Genomic DNA, 15,375 nt, shown 5'->3' with positions numbered 1-15,375 from the left:
AGAGGGTGCATTTGGGCTGCCAATGAAAATTCCCGGCCTGACTCTAATTGACCAGGTATTTCCTATGGCAGAGCTACCGAAGCACAGGTAGGGAACAAGCTGAAGAAGGTGGGGACGGACAGAGGTCAGATCTCACTCCTTGTGTGTGAGACACCAACAGGGCAGAAAGGATCAATTGTCATAGCTGAAAAATCCGTTCCAGTATTAAGCTTCCTTTGCAACAGGAATTTTTTCTTACAAATACCGCTGCACCATGTCTTTTTCCCTTGCTTAAACTGATTATGCAATGCCTCTTCATTAATACAGCAACCATACCTGAAACCCAGAAAAAAACCAGAAACTAAACAGGATTAGAGAACAGAAAATAGAGCAAGGAGGGCAGACTGCATCTGCATTAATACCTCTGTGTGCTCACCGGTGCCCGAGCTGCTTGGTATGGCTGCTGAGCGCCTCGGCAAGCGTCAGAAGTGGGCACGCGGAACCACCAACAACAAAAAAGTCAGAAAGCTTTTGAAGGCAAAACTTTTGTAGTTTAGAAAGGTCTTTACAAGGCCAAGGGCTTGCAAATAATTTTACCAGTAATTAAAATTACTGGGTCCTTGAAGAAAATAGTGTCTTAGTTAATTGGTCCCTATAGAAGGATCATCAGGCTTAGGGGGAAAGTGTCTTTCATAGGAGTGATCAGTTATTAATACAAATGAAAACTCTGAAAAATGTAAATTACTGAATAGAACATGCTCTAAGGTTGTCTGCAGGAATTAAATGAGTTTGCAGTGTTCCCAGAGAAGCCGAAGGAGCCCAGCACACTGAAATATTTATAAAGAATAAGATGCTCCAAGGATTCTTACCATGCCTGGTAGCTGTAGCAATGTTTTAAATTGTTTAACATAGCAGTAATAGATGATCTCGATTAAAATGAACTGGTGTCCAACCAAGCAAGTGCTTGCACCGCAACCAGGAGCGAGCCCAGCGCCTCTGCAGCAGGGGCAGCCCGGGAGCCAGAGGGCTTTTCTTGCAGGGTGGCCCCCACCAGCTTCCCAGGGCACGGCCCCCGCGAGGCCCGGGCGCGCAGGCAGGCAGAGGGCTCGGTCACACTTGCTTTGTACAGCTGAGCCTGCAAAGCACTGCAGAAGATGCTCAGCCAGAGAAACTCACCTGGGAGCTGGCGCGAGGCTGGGACAGACACGCCCGTGCAAGGTGCTCCCCCGCCAACCGCTGGGCACCACCTCACACCCCCAGCAGCGATGCCCGAGGCTTGTGCCCGGTGCCAGCTGAACAGTCGGTCTTGCACCGTGCCCACAGCGCGCAGCCAGCTGGGTTTCCAATGGGTGAAATGCATGACCTGAGCAGTGGCACAAGGCACGACTTGGCTGCGAGACCAGTAACGGTGCAGGTGCAGCAGTCGCCAGCACGGCTGCAGGCTGCCGAGAACACCTGGTGGCTTAGACAGTTTAGAAAAAAGCCTTTCTGACGAGCCAAAAATGAGTTTTGCCGGTGGCAACTGTGTCCGGTGGTAGCTTTTCTCACATAGGTTCAGTTTAATTAGGCTATTTATTTGTGTGTGTGTGTGTGTGTGGTGCATATTTTGTTTTTCCCTAAGTGCTACCTACATTTTTTCACTTTGAAGTTAAATACTGACTAACAATGGATAGGAGACCAGAAATTACCCGGGTAGCATTTCCAAAACTGTAAAATTATCCATTTCAGTGGTTTAGCTTCTTACCAAAATTCCACCTGCTCAGATGAGAGCTATACTCACGTTCTGAAAGTACACAAGTGGTGCATGTGCAACAGCCACACCAGCAGCACTAGGGCAGCTCTTGGGAGCCAAAATTGCCAAAAGAAACCCAATTCCATACCTGGTTCAAGTCCTCTGACCACTTCAGAAATCAGTTGTCTCAGTGGGCCCAGGTGCAAATCTAGCTCAGGTCCCTCTGCCGTGCCACAGCACCATCCCCTCGCCGCCGTGCCATCCCCCCAAGCCGCTGGCAAACAAAGCAGACAGGGGATGGGGCGAGGGGGGTGGCGAGCGTGCAGGGGCAGTCTGCACACAGCGTGGGCGAGCTCTTGGGGTGGGGGGTGGGCTGTCTCCTCACCACAGATCAAAGCTCGCCTGGATCCATCCCATAAATACAGCCGTCAGAGAAAGCAGCATGGGAGAGAGCAGATGATCTCATCAATACGATATGAGCTCCAAAATTATGGAGTGCTCTTGGGAAATTTAATAAATCTTTTTTCTATCAGTATATAAAAGCAGAGTATTTGAAGTGTGGTTTTTTAGAGCAATACAAGGGCCTGTACAAGTCTGCACGGTCCTCACCAAAGGATTCATTTCCCCAATTTTTAAAATCATACACACAAGTGCCATTTAAAAATATTTTTAACTATTTTAAGTGATGAATTGTCCGCTTTCCAGTGCCTTACCATCACCACTGCATTGTTCATCCAGGGCTTCCCTGGTGCCCCAGGTCTTCTGCAGCCTGAGAGCACCCTGGGAGTTCAGCTGCCTCTCGATTACCAGCTCCTGCCTTCTTTTCTAAAAGGCTGCAGCGGATCTCACTGAGGCTGCTGCTGCTGCTAACTCTCACTGCCACTTAATCATCTCCAGCATGCGCTGGATGCCGCCTTTCTTTAAAGGAAGCTGCTGCCCGCACGGAAAGAACCTCTCCCCCAGCGCTGGGAGCGGAGGCTGGTGGCCAGTGAGAGGCTGCACCAGGAGAAACCCGCTTCAGCGGCTGCAGCTGCAGCCAGCCCCGAGCGCGGGCGAGCTGCCCCGGGTGCTGACCCCCACCTCTGCATCACCCCTGCCAAGGGCTGGGCAGGGCAGGACCACAGCCCCCTTGACACGACACAGCCAGCGCCGGAGCTCGGACCCGCTCCCCACGCTCTCCCTTCACAGAGCAGGAGTATTGGTTAAGAGTATTTTGAGACACTGCAGATGACGCCGGCACTTGCCTACAAGAATCACACCTCCTACCTTCACATTTCCATCCTGTGCTCAGCAAAGCAGCTAAAGGCCAAACAAGCCGCCCCAGTGCAGCCTCAGCCTTGCCTTGGGAATCCCCGAGGCAAATCCCTGCGCTCCTCCCCCTGCCCAAGTCCATCTTTCACGCCCCAGCTGCAGCCCGTGTGCGGGAGCCTCTGCTTGTGAACGGCCTTGGTTCAGGCACGCGCACAAGCCACAGGCATTTGCTCTGCGTGGATATCTGCGTGGTGCAGTTTTAGCGGCACAAATACTCAACCCAACATTAGTCATTTGGTTAGAAAGCACAGAGAAATACCGAAGACCGGGCCCTACCTGACTGGCAGGTGTTACTCCTACAATGATATCGTGTGCAAAAAGCCAAGGAACTGCACAGACTGGTGTGGGTTTTTTTCACAGACCCAAGTAAATGTGCATGTGCACACATGTATAGAGAAAAAACAAACCTCTGGAGAAGGTCTTTAGAATGAATTTAAATTCTGAACACTTCACATACCAGGTGAATTCAACTGTGGAGTGTGTAAACACCAATCAGCTATTTACTGCATTTTTATTTTTTTTTTAATATTGAACAACACTGAAGAAATCTTGGTCCAGTGAATAAGCCCCTTCATACTTCATGGACATTCCCTAGTTAAAAGCAAAAGCCCATTGCCTAATGATCAAAAGTCAAATCTTGTTTTTAAGCAAATACTGCAGATCTTGCACAGAATTCGACTGCACCGCTCAGGATCACTTGACACGGTGCTTTCATTTAGGCTACTGAGAACTGTAAAGCTATTATCAGTCCTTTTTGTCTACCTTTCCCTCCCAAAGCACTCCCTAGCATCCAGACTGAAAATACAAATGCAACATCTTTACTACAGGAGGGAACAAACATGGATTACTTGATCCCATTTAAATGCCCTATCCCATGTATATTATCTTAAGTGACTTACGGTAACAATCCACTCACTGAAACTCCTGCTCATTTCAGTTCTATTTCCCAAAGTGAAGCAGTTGCAGTCCCGCCCTGTGGGGGCTGAGCACCCTGCAGCCCCCCCAGCAAGGCCCGCCAGGCGCTGCACACCCTGCAGCCCAGGAGGGTCTCGGGGAGCCCTCGGAGGTGTGGCAGAGCTGGAAAGGAGACTGCAGTCACGGAGACCCACGGCCAGCGCCGGGCTGAAAAGCTTCGCGCTCGCCACCCCTCCTGCCGTTCCCGCGGGGACTCTGGGGGCCCAGGGAGCTACTCCTGACAGACAGCAGCAAAAGCAAAAGGCCAGGCTTTATTCAGTGACAAACATTAGAACGGTTTCGATTTAGCAATTTTCAACAACATTTCAAGGTCCCAAGAATGCCTTGAAGCATGGCCAGCAGCAAGCCCGGATTCCCACGAAGCCCCCTGCACCACCCGTCCGGCACCGGGGAAGGGCTCCCTGGCCTGGCAGGTGGGTGGCCGCAGCCCCCAAGCTAAACACCCCTGCACGAGGCCACCCTTCCCCCAGCAACGCTGCTGTTCCACACCTCTGCCGAGCACCCCCGGATGCTCTTACCAGAACCAAAGCATGTCCCTACGCACAGCAGTGAAGACACGGCCCCAACTTGGGGCGAAGAGCCTGTGGTTCAGGAAGGTAAATGACACGCAGAAAAATGCAGCCAGCACACAGAGACACACAAACACAGGCACTCTTCACAGACACGCTCCTTGCCGTATGGAAACACGTACGGCACATCTGCCCTCAGCCCTCCCTCCCACCAGCCAGCAGAAGCAAGCGCTGTCTAGGGGAGGAGGGGAGGTTCAGCCAGTCCAATATTTTGCTGTTTTGGGAAAAACAAGCATGACAGCTGTGGCACAAGCCTTGCGATTATTATCTTCATAATTATGGAGTGCTTTTTCCTGGGCTGGCATATACAGGCTTATTTCAGTTGTCTGCCACACACTGAGAAGCTGCTCTAGTAAAACGAGACAGATGGTTGCAGTACTTGCAGAGTAAAATAAAGAAGTGAACATCCCAACTGGCACAAATCCACAGCGATTTGTGTAGATGTTGCAGGACACGGCACTGAAGGAGCTGCAGAAAAAGCTCAGAGGAGAGTTTCTTCCCCATCCTTTGGCTGTACTGAGGGCACCACAACTGCGGCTGGGTTTAAAGCATCCTACGATACAAGAAAAACCATTAGCTTTACAGGAAACATGCTGAACTTTCAGCTACTGAGATACTGCTGTTACAGATTTCCTACAAGCAGATGTCAGAGTACGCAGAGAAGATGAGCGCTGCCAAGGCTCGCCTGCCGCCAGCGCCGGGCAGGGGAGCTGCACACTGGGTGGTGGGAGCTGCTCCGTGCGGCCAGACGGACGAGACAACGGAGGGGCTGCAGGCATTAGCGCCAGAGCAGAGGTGCTGGCAACATGATTTCAGGAACAGGAGAGAATGCAGAAGCTCCCACCTGAAAGGACCGATTGTCCCTTACCCCAGCTACCAGCAGCCGATACTGAAGGGAAGTACAAGAAATGGGACCAAGTGGCTCATCCTCCACTTCTGACAGGACCAGCGTGGGGAGCGGAGTGGGCACGGGGGCAGCATCCAGCTCACGCAGGACTCACCTCTCAGGGACCGCGGCTCCTCTCGCCCACATCAGCTGCCAGGGTGCCGGCGCTCCCTCCGACGGGACTGTCCTTCCTCGGCTCCCTGACCCCAGCAGCGCTCCCTGCACTCGCCCAGGCACTCGCTACCTCTCCCTCTGTGTTTTCACAGAGGCCTGGCTGTTCCTCCTCGGCTTTCACTCCTGCCTGCTCTGCCCCCTCCTGTGGCCCATCCTTGCCCCCCACTGCCCCTGTGCCCCGGGCTGCCCGCTGCAGCTGGGTGCCCGGCCACAGCCCCTCACCCCCTGCAGACACCCTCCCCCTTGGCTCCACTCCCCCATCCCCAAGTGCAGGGGCACTCGAGGTTTCTGCAATCGGCCGCTGCCCGGGGGACATCGCTCCACACACTTCTCCAGGCCGTGGGGACACAAGACGCACTGTGCCCCGCTCCTGCTCCACCTCGCCCTGGCCCTCAGACCCCGCCGGCGCTGTCCCCCTTCCCTCGCACCCCAGTGCTGCCTCCTGCTTCACCCCTCGCCCACAGGCCACAGCTCCATCAGCCAGCCCTTCCCGGTGCCCCCCAGACTCCCCAGCTGCCCCCCCTGCTGCCGCCCCAGTCCCGCCCTGTCCCCCACACGCTGCTCCTGTCACCCCCTCCTGTGCCCCCAACCCACTATCGCCGGCAGCCACTGCCGCCCCCCCTGCCGCTGCCTCGGCCACAGCCCCACGCCCTGCCTGGCCGCCCACCTCCCCTGCCACCATCGCCCCGCTCACACGCAGCCCCGGGGCAGGCAGCACCGTGCTGCCCAACACCCCCTCCGCAGGAGACCCCCCCGGCCCCACCGCCAGCTCCCCAGGGCCCAGCGCTCCGGCCGCCGCCACCTCCCCAGCTCCTGCCTCTGTCCTGGCTCGCTCGGTGGATACTCCCCTCACCCCTCCATCAGGCTGATCGTCCATCGCACCGTCTGTCCTTGCTTTGCTGCCTAGAGATGGGTTTCCACCCCACAGGGATTCTGCTGAGCCCTCCTTCTCCGCTGCAGCGGTCTCCTCCAGCTGAGGTGACCCTTGGCTTAGGGGGTCCCCGCCAGCAGCCACCACTGCCTCTAACACAGCTGCCACCTGCCACACAGGACCCCCACCAGGCTCCACCACCACATCCTCTGCTCTCGGGGCAGAGCTCCCTTCCACCGCTGACGTCTCGCCACTCTCAGATGTCGCTGCCCCTGTGGCCACTTTCCCCACCTCCACCCACTCTTCCCCCGGTGCTTTCAGCTGGGAAAACTCATCTGCTGTTACAAAGCCTTCTCGTCCTCCGGGCACTGCAGCTCCTGGGGAATTGTTTGTGTCCCCTAATGTTTCCAGGAGAGCCCCAGGCTTCTCCACAGCCACCTCCCATTCAGAAAAGGCTTCCCCTACGGGCTCTTCTCCTTCAGGGCCAACCACCCCGGCAATGCCCCCCTCTGCCAGGCTGGCATCCTCCGCAGCCTCCTCTCCCTCAGGCATAGCCGCCGCAAGGCCCTGCCCTGCAAAACCTCCCTCCGCTGCGGGCCCCTCTGCCTCGGCCACCACCTGCAGCCGAGGCCCCATCACCCTGACGGCCTCCCCTGCCTCGGGGGCTGCCTCCGCAGCCTCTTCTGCCTCAGAGGCGCCCCCAGCCACCTCCACCTGCTCGCACACCGTTCCAGCCACCCCTGTCCCTAGCAGTGCCCCTGCCAGCTTCTCTCCCCTGGGTGCCTGCTCCCCCAGTGCTGCCTCGCTCTCTGTCCCCTCCACCAGAGCCCCCTGCCACCCAGCTGCCACCTCTATGCCAGACACCATTCCCCTCCCTGCCCCCTCTCCACGGGGATCTTCTGCCACAGCACTCTCCTCAGGTGCAGACTCCAGCACCGCAGGCTGGCCTTCTGCCTCCAGCGCGGCCACTGTGTCCTCCTTGGGCAACAGATCTCCTGCCCATGCCATTTCTTCTCCTGCTTCTTCGGTGCGAGCATCTCCTCCCTCAGCAACCAAACCTTCCTTCTCCAGCGCGTGTCTCTCCCCTGCAATCCACCCCGCTTGTACCACTTGCTCTGCTGCCTTTTGCGCATCAAGTGCTCTTGTGGCTTCTGCCAAGAAAGCTCCATCTGGTGCTATTAAGAAATAATCAAAACATAAGTTTTATTGAGAACTGTATTAGTGCTAAGGCTGTTTTACAGGGTTATTATTAAAGATGCTATCTCTCCCAAGCATTGAAAGGACATCAGCATGGTGACAAGAAGAAAATGCGCTGTGCTGCTTCTCACCACGCACCTGTGCTCTGACTGTTTCTAGTGCTGACGTTCTGGCATCTGGCATAACTAATTCAAGCAAAAATGTTCATACGTGACCAGCTTTCAATTCTGGCAGTTCTGCCTGCCCTGCCTCCTCTCTCTCTCTCTCTCCCTCATCTGCCCAGCAGGGAGCTCAGGTGTGTGTACGAAATAGCTACAGGCTTCACAGTAATATTCACAAATAGGTGGTAAATTGCTCATGTGAAATACACACACAGTCATTTCTACAGGAAGAAGAACAGTCAGCTGTTCCTGTAAAATGGGTTCCCATGGATTCCTTAATTACACCAGGGAAATAACACAGGGTAGACTCTTGCCCCCTGGGAACTTAACGGCAATGCCCTCATTGAGTTCGGCACTCCAGGATCCATCCCCAGGCAGGCACCGGCAGCAGTCTGTACAAAGCCTGTACATTGATGTTATGTACGAATGTGGCAGGTTCCCACTCTTTAGAAAATGAGAAGTTTTGTGCCACTGAAAGGAGCAAGGAGCAATGTCTGTCCCAAGCTGCCCTTTCCCAAACTGGGCAAAGGCTGTCTCGCCCCAAATCACCTCCCACTGCTTCTGACTTAATTTTTACCTTCTTTCACTACTGCACTCCACAATTACTGCTTTTTGCTGCCTGCTCAGGCAGCTGCTGTGCAACTGGACCCCATCTCTGGAAGGGCAGCCAGAGAAGATTCCAGGTGACAAACAGGCCTGGAGGACACTATTTGTCCAGCCCATCTCTGCCAGCAGAGCAGAGCTTGCGCCTCGCACCTGCCTTCCACAGCCCTTCCGCTGGCCTTGCCAATCCCCACTGCCACTCTTCCCCCCCGCGCTTCAGAGCTGGACCCGGTTCACTCATGGGGCAGGTCTGCTGCAGAGGAAAGCAGAAGGTGCACAAGGCAGCTCAAGCAGCTGCAGGCAGTAAAGGAACCAGAAGAAGAGAGGACAGACTGAGAAGAAAGTTTCCAGAGAGAGAATGGTGGTCGGGGAAGGAGAGAAGAGAGCACAGTAGTTTGTTTCCTCCCACCAGACCACACATCACCTGAACACTAGACCACACTTTAGAATTAAAAACTCTGTCTTTTGCAATATGAGAAATCATGCCTTCACTCAAGATGCACCTTGCACCAGGTTGGTTGCTTATGCTTACTACTAGCTTTCTGTCCCTTATATTTTAAATTGTTTCTTCTCTTATACACATATATAAAAATCAGTTATCAATCACTATCATAATTTTACAGCACTCACACTGAAAATCCCACCTCCTGAATCTGGGAGAGCTCAGGCCCACCATCAAGATCAGTAACAAGTCATCATTTACAAAATTTCTAAGGGAAGTTTTGGTACAAAACGAAATAAAACATTCCAAACTGTCACCCAGTGTTAAATATTACTGCCTCCACAAAAGCACAGTGTCTGAACTGTCTGGCTGCTAATACTGGACTGAGTCTAATGTAATGGATTTTGCCAGTTCCTGTAAAATAGATGCTTTGTTCACTTTGTCTAAAAGAAACCAAATGCTGTGTTGTGTGCGCTATAGTCTACATGTTTACCTGCTTCATTAGCAGAGAGAGGAGTTAATTGCTCCGGTTGCTGCTTACATAGCATTCCCTTCTGTAAAGTGAGGTCCTGCACTGGGCTGGAATGAGGCACCGTGTGAACCTGAGCAGTTAACAACTAGGAGATTCCAGGCTTTCCAAAGGTCACCTGCCTGGAAAGCAATCTTGTTTCAACCGTGATTTGGAGGGACAATGGACACACAAGTCAGGCTGCCCAGGAACCACATCCTCTACCCTGGTCTATGTGTCAGAAACACAGATCAGAAATGAAGACCAACACCTGAAGACTACTGGACTTTGAAATTACATGTTATAGACAGTTGTTTGAGGTCAGCTGATGAGACCAAGGCAGAAGCAATCTCATTTGAGAAAGAACTACTGAGAAAAAGATGATTACTGACCGACCAGAGATGAGAAGGAATCTCCAGCCTCCTGTATATACCTTCTGGATGAAAGACAACAAACCTTAAGAGACTATGTTCTTGGACTACAGAGAAGAAGAAGAAGATCAAAAGGCTCCCAGCTGACCAGGAACAAACTTAGAACACCCTGGATTAATGTGCTGAAGTACACGACTGTGCACAACTAGCAATTTGAAGACAATATATATGACCTGTTCCTGCCAGCTGTTAGACTCTCAGAGGATGGAAGAAGGAAATATAAGAGCAACAGTGCAGACCGAGGTCAGTTTTAACCTATGGTTTTCTTCTCTTTCAGACTCGTTGCTAGTGTGGAGTAGAACCTTAACGTTTACTGTCACTGCGGCTCACTGCTGCGGCAGGGTAGCTGGCTTTAACATCCCCTGTTTAACACACAAGGCTCTTCTGTCAGGCAGATCACGTCTCCAGCAATAAACTGCTAGGGTTGCAAGGACCAGAAATGGTTTTGGAGAGAACCAAGATCAAGCTGAAATTTCCTCACCACCAATTATGCCAACTACTAACAGGGAGATGAGTTTGGGAGACAAACAGGGCACAGCACAGAGATCAGCTCTGCAGTTCAGCTTCACTCCCAGTCTGTCAGTCCCATCCTGCCTGTCTTGACAACGTGTTTCCCAGAGAGGCCCCATGCTACCTGGAAGCAAAGGGAAACTCACTGGATTCCTGCTTTCCACAGCTATTTTTTTGATTGGCAGCCGTTTTTTTCATGGCCTAAGACCATTGTAACTGCCAAAAAGGCATTAATTATACATGACTACAGAAGCCAGCTAGTCAGCACCCAGTTTTATACAAGTTAGGAAAGAAAAGAGCACAAGGAGGGTTTAACAGCCTAGAAATGAAAGGGAAAGGGCAAACACTTCTATAAAAAGCTTTCAGATGAGGAAGATTTAATCCATGTCCCCACTTGATGGCCAACCTCACCTTCAGCAGCATCACACTCTGTACTTGGTATGTTCTCTTCTTCCTCATCTGTATGGGAATTGCTAGATTCAGGTTCAGAATTCACATCGTGATCATTTCCAATTGCATTTGCTATTTCCTCCTGGACTGGTTTGAAATCTTCAAAAACTATCACAAAGTTACAAAAGAGGAAGCAAGAAAGAGAAACCATTAAAAAGCAAAAGGGGAGAAGAAGTCATCCAGCTATCTCAGCTTGGTTTAAAATTTAAAATGTTAGGGCAGACCCAATTAGAGCCATGTAAATCTTCACCAGCAATAATTCTGTTAAGCAGATTAAAACCAAATGGAGACAACCATTAAAAATCCAAGGGAAAATTCATACAGGAGCATCCACTGAAGCACAGAGCGGCAATCTTCCACAACGTTTTCACAAAACAATGAGATTTTGTCAGGCATTCTGAGGGGGGTTCAACGTACAAGCGACAACATTGTTTTACAGACATTAAATTGTTATTGTTCCATCAGTATTTTTTTTAAAAAAAAATCTATGTTAGGCTCCCAAGTACAGTTCTAAGAATTCCTCAACTCCCCAAACTAATGTAAGTGACTGAAGACCTATGCTTGCCTATAAACAAGTAGGGAAGTATTTTCCGCTCTATAAATGCAATGATTGCGATGCTTCACTGTCAAGTTGTACACTTGACAATTGTTCAGATTGTGCTATCAGTGCCATTTTTTGCTTTACGAGTTGCTGGATGATTATGCAAACGGATTTCAAGCCAGTAATACTAAAGGACTTCTTTATGAGCAGTATTCCAGCTATGTACGCAGTCCAGTCCCTTCAGCATCTCCTCTGAGAGCTCTCCCCTCCAGCAGCCCAGGCTTCTCCCTTCAAGTTCCATCTGCTTTCTGTATCTTACCTTTCCTGTTGTAGTTACTGGGTTAGCCTTTTACACAAAGAGCTTGCCAGTTTGCCACTGGTGTGGACTGACAGCCTAACGTCAAATCTCACGCTTGGTTTTACTGCCAAATGGGCTCTACTGCCAGCATACCACGTCCGTGAGGAGCCACACACCTCCAGGTACCTGTCCGAAAGAGCTGCCTGCTTTTGCCAGTGTTACGACTGTTAGCGTGAGACTTGATTAATTCCTGTTGCTGCCTGGATGGTGCCAGTGGTGGCACATTTCAGACTGCTCCCCTGCAGCTTGGAACAACCAAGCTTTGACCGAAAGGGAGTAATTCAGTCAACTGCTTGTACTCAATGCTTATGTCAAGCATAACTTTCAAAACGTAAAGAAGACAGTCGCAACATTTCTAGATCTTATTACCGCATGCGATAGGAAGCGGTACACTGGTCAGCTTCATCTACGCAGTGGAAGTGCTGCAGAGACACTTGTTGCAAGTTTCAGTTTCTATAGACAAGCTCTACATCAAGGCTCAGCAAGAACACGGACACTTCTCAGTATCTTTACCAATGACCTTCCCAGAATCAGCCTACGGCATTTTGTTCGGACAGAGTATTTTGTTTGAGAGTAGAGGAGCAGGGTTTCAGCCAGCAAGAAGAAAAGATCTGAATCCTGACTTGGCCTTCTATTACAAAAACATGGAGACTGAAACCAATTGCCACAACAAACCACTCAACACGTTCTGGCTAAATCCTGACACACAGCCTAGAGAAAGGGGTGTTACATGGTATAACACCTCGGCTTTCAAGTAACACCTTCGTTCAACTTCTCTGAAAATAAAAACAAGGAGCCGTGAGTAAAAAGCTAATGCTCCCACACTAAGGAGCTGGCTGGCTGACTTCGGGCCACTCTGCAGCAGAGCATGTAATAAAGGTACCCAAAATTCTGGGCTTCATAAAGAATGGACAGGACAGAAGCATTTAACTGCTGTGACAGGAGCCTGAGGGACTGGCAGCCTCAGCAGCTTCAAACACAGACTGGACAAACACATGGGCATCAGATCTACAAATGGATACAAGAGCACTAGGCAGGCGGTTTTTTTGAACAGCTATTATACAACAGATCGGACTGCGGGAGAGCTACAAAAGGAGGGAAATCCAGAAAACAGAGCCTCCCGTGTTTGTGAACAGCATCTTCTCTTGCCACTGTGAGATGCAGACTACTGTGAGAGACATGACTTTGGGCTGATCTGCTGGGCATTTCTGAAGTTACTAGGAGCTCTGCTAGAAGAAAAGCAGCTGCATAAAAATAAGCACAATAAGACTGCCCGACCTGGCTGCCAGTCTCATCTGAATTGCCCACTTAACCCACAGAAATACTGTCCCGCCTCAAAGTGTTTGTACATGCCTTCTACGGATTGCTGCGTCTGGGTGTCACGTATCGAAATCACATGTACTTACTTGCACATGGCATTATGTTTCCTCCAGCAATTTATTAAGCAAAATAGCTACCAGTTCTTATGAGGCTGATTTTTTTACACATGTAGCTGTATGTATGGGATTTAATCTTCCTGCTGCTTCAGCGTCAGTCAGGGCACTGAAAGGTCCAGGAGTGGGAGTGGTGGTGTTCCCACAGGCTGGCAGTGAGGAGAAGACTTAACACTGTCTCCCCTGCCACAAGCTTGCTTCTCCCCTTCCCAAATCCCTGCCTCTCTGCTGCCAACGCACAGCCTGTGCTCTCTCACCTTTTTCCTATGATGTTTTTTTCTACACCAATGATTCTGTCTTTCTGCTCAAATTTTTCACATCTGCTTTTACTTTTTCTTCTTTCTCCTCCTGTGGTTCCTCCTACTCTGTGCTTCCACCGATCATTCCTACCCCATCAGTACCCTGCACCCACATAGCTCTGAACTGAAATTTGAGAAAATTATTTGAAAAAGACCATTTCAGTCTACAGGCTCAGCATGAATGCCTTTTTGCCTACACCACAGGTCCTAAAGGGCAGCAATGGCTTCACTCCTTGCTGTCACATTTCACCTGGGTGAAACACAAAGAACTTCTCTGCAAGAAACCATGAAAGCTGAGCAGGGAAGGTCCCAGGACAGTGTTTATAAGGTCCCTCCTGGGACCAAGATCCTGACAAAGGTGTCTGTGCAACAGTGCACAACCTGCTTGAATCATTCTGACATTTCAGCTCTGCAGAGAAGGCAAGAAGTTTTCTGCTCCAGGACATCCAGGACATTGTCCTGGAGTGCTTTCTCCGACTTGCTGAAATACCAAGTGCTTTGCTAGGTACAGTGCACATATTGTACTTCGTCTTGATTATAGGCCTGAAGTCTGACTAGCTGGCAGTTCCCATTCTTTGCAGTTTACTGCCTGCATAACATTTGACAAAAGGGAACTGGCAGTCTATCAAAGCACATTGCCCAGGGAAGGATGACAAATACTGCTCACAATAATTCTCTCTCTTGGGATCAGCAGCATCTCCTTGTCACAAAGAGCACAGCAAGATCAGAAAACACACAGCAGGAGCCCATCCCAGATACTTCCACACTTCTGACAGATCCTGTCACACCACCGGTTGTGATTTGCCCGGACTCAGCCTGCAACTACACAACCCCAGAGGAGCATTTTGCACCTTTTGTTTTCCTCAGCATATACAATTTTCTCCAACAAATTAGTTCTGCACTGTTAATGGCAGCACCAGTTAGGAGAAATCCTGTCATAAGCAGAGCATGATGGGTCTCACCAGGGCAAAACCAAAACCGTGCCATATCAGTCTCATCTCAAGGCAGGCTGGACAGCCGATCAGAATGACCTGCCCTAGAGAGAAGATCATGTGAAAAAATCAGGGAGGCCCAGGAATGGACTGAGAACCAATTCCGCAGTTGCAGCAAGGGACTGAGCTCCTTCAGCCCTCCAGGTGTCTCTGGAGGCTTTTAGCCCTCAGCCTTGCAGGGGACCGGAGCAGTGGGAGTTGTAACCATCTGGTACTTCTTTTAAGACTACAGACATCCTTAAATTTTTGAATCAGAATCTATCATGGCAGCACCTGTGCTCAGTGGCTAGAAGAAGCTAAGATTCCCATGTGGCCTTTGTTACCCCACAATAACCCTTTAGCATGCTCATTGTATCTCAAAAAAGGTGTTATCTTTTTCTTTTTGCTCTACACACCATTTGTTGCCAATTCTTTATTCGCAATAAAACTTACCTAGACAACCTGCATGTAGATGGGGAAAAATCTGTATGCCATTTAGGAAGTTGTTCTTATCTGTAATTTTTATGATGCAATGATTTTTCTTGTCCTTCCTTGACCTGCACTGTCCCTGACTCTCCGGTAGTCTCCCAGAAGCAGGGATGATGCATGACTTGACTAAAATGTAAATGCTGTTACCTACATAACATCGGGACAATCTATCTACATTTGACAGAGGACCTCTGTTCAGACCTAGAGTCATGAAACCATGTGTGTGGAATGTAAGCACACTGGAATTCACGCTAAAAAAGAACAATGCTATTGTCTTAGGCTAACTCAGTACCAGATTACTAGCTTGACACATCTGATTGATCTTTCCTGGGTTACATATTACAGCATAATATTCTGTCTAAGTTTTTAAAGTTCTTTCTTCTTCAGTAGTCCTTAATCAACTCATCTGAGCCTAGTGGTTAAGGTGCTTAAATTTAAGTTTCTTTCACACAAATGGAGAGAGGCGTTCCAGAAGCAAACGTCTC

The 15,375-nt window shown here is 50.3% G+C and overlaps 1 protein-coding gene and 1 long non-coding RNA gene across 2 annotated transcripts in view; both read right to left on the bottom strand.

Annotated features, from left to right (window-relative positions):
- Window positions 1-4,228: 4,228 nt before the first annotated feature.
- Window positions 4,229-6,143, bottom strand: LOC119155801. The gene is made up of 2 exons (XR_005106839.1): window positions 5,568-6,143; window positions 4,229-5,119 (listed from the first exon to the last, which is right to left on the bottom strand). It is a non-coding gene; the product is annotated as an uncharacterized LOC119155801 (long non-coding RNA).
- Window positions 6,144-6,221: 78 nt separating this feature from the next.
- ERICH3 (glutamate rich 3) overlaps window positions 6,222-15,375 on the bottom strand; it is a gene marked incomplete at its 3' end in the record, with an annotated part of 46,065 nt that continues 36,911 nt past the window's right edge. The window contains exons 14-15 of the mRNA XM_037404371.1: window positions 10,761-10,907; window positions 6,222-7,672 (exon numbers count right to left, since the gene is read on the bottom strand). Coding sequence (XP_037260268.1) covers window positions 6,222-7,672; window positions 10,761-10,907 — 1,598 coding nt within the window. The remainder of the gene's footprint in view (window positions 7,673-10,760; window positions 10,908-15,375) is intronic.

Source organism: Falco rusticolus, chromosome 11 (assembly GCF_015220075.1).
Source record: "Falco rusticolus isolate bFalRus1 chromosome 11, bFalRus1.pri, whole genome shotgun sequence".
Taxonomy (NCBI): domain Eukaryota; kingdom Metazoa; phylum Chordata; class Aves; order Falconiformes; family Falconidae; genus Falco; species Falco rusticolus.
The sequence above is the reverse complement of the archived record's forward strand: the minus strand, read 5'-3'. Positions and strand labels throughout refer to the sequence as shown.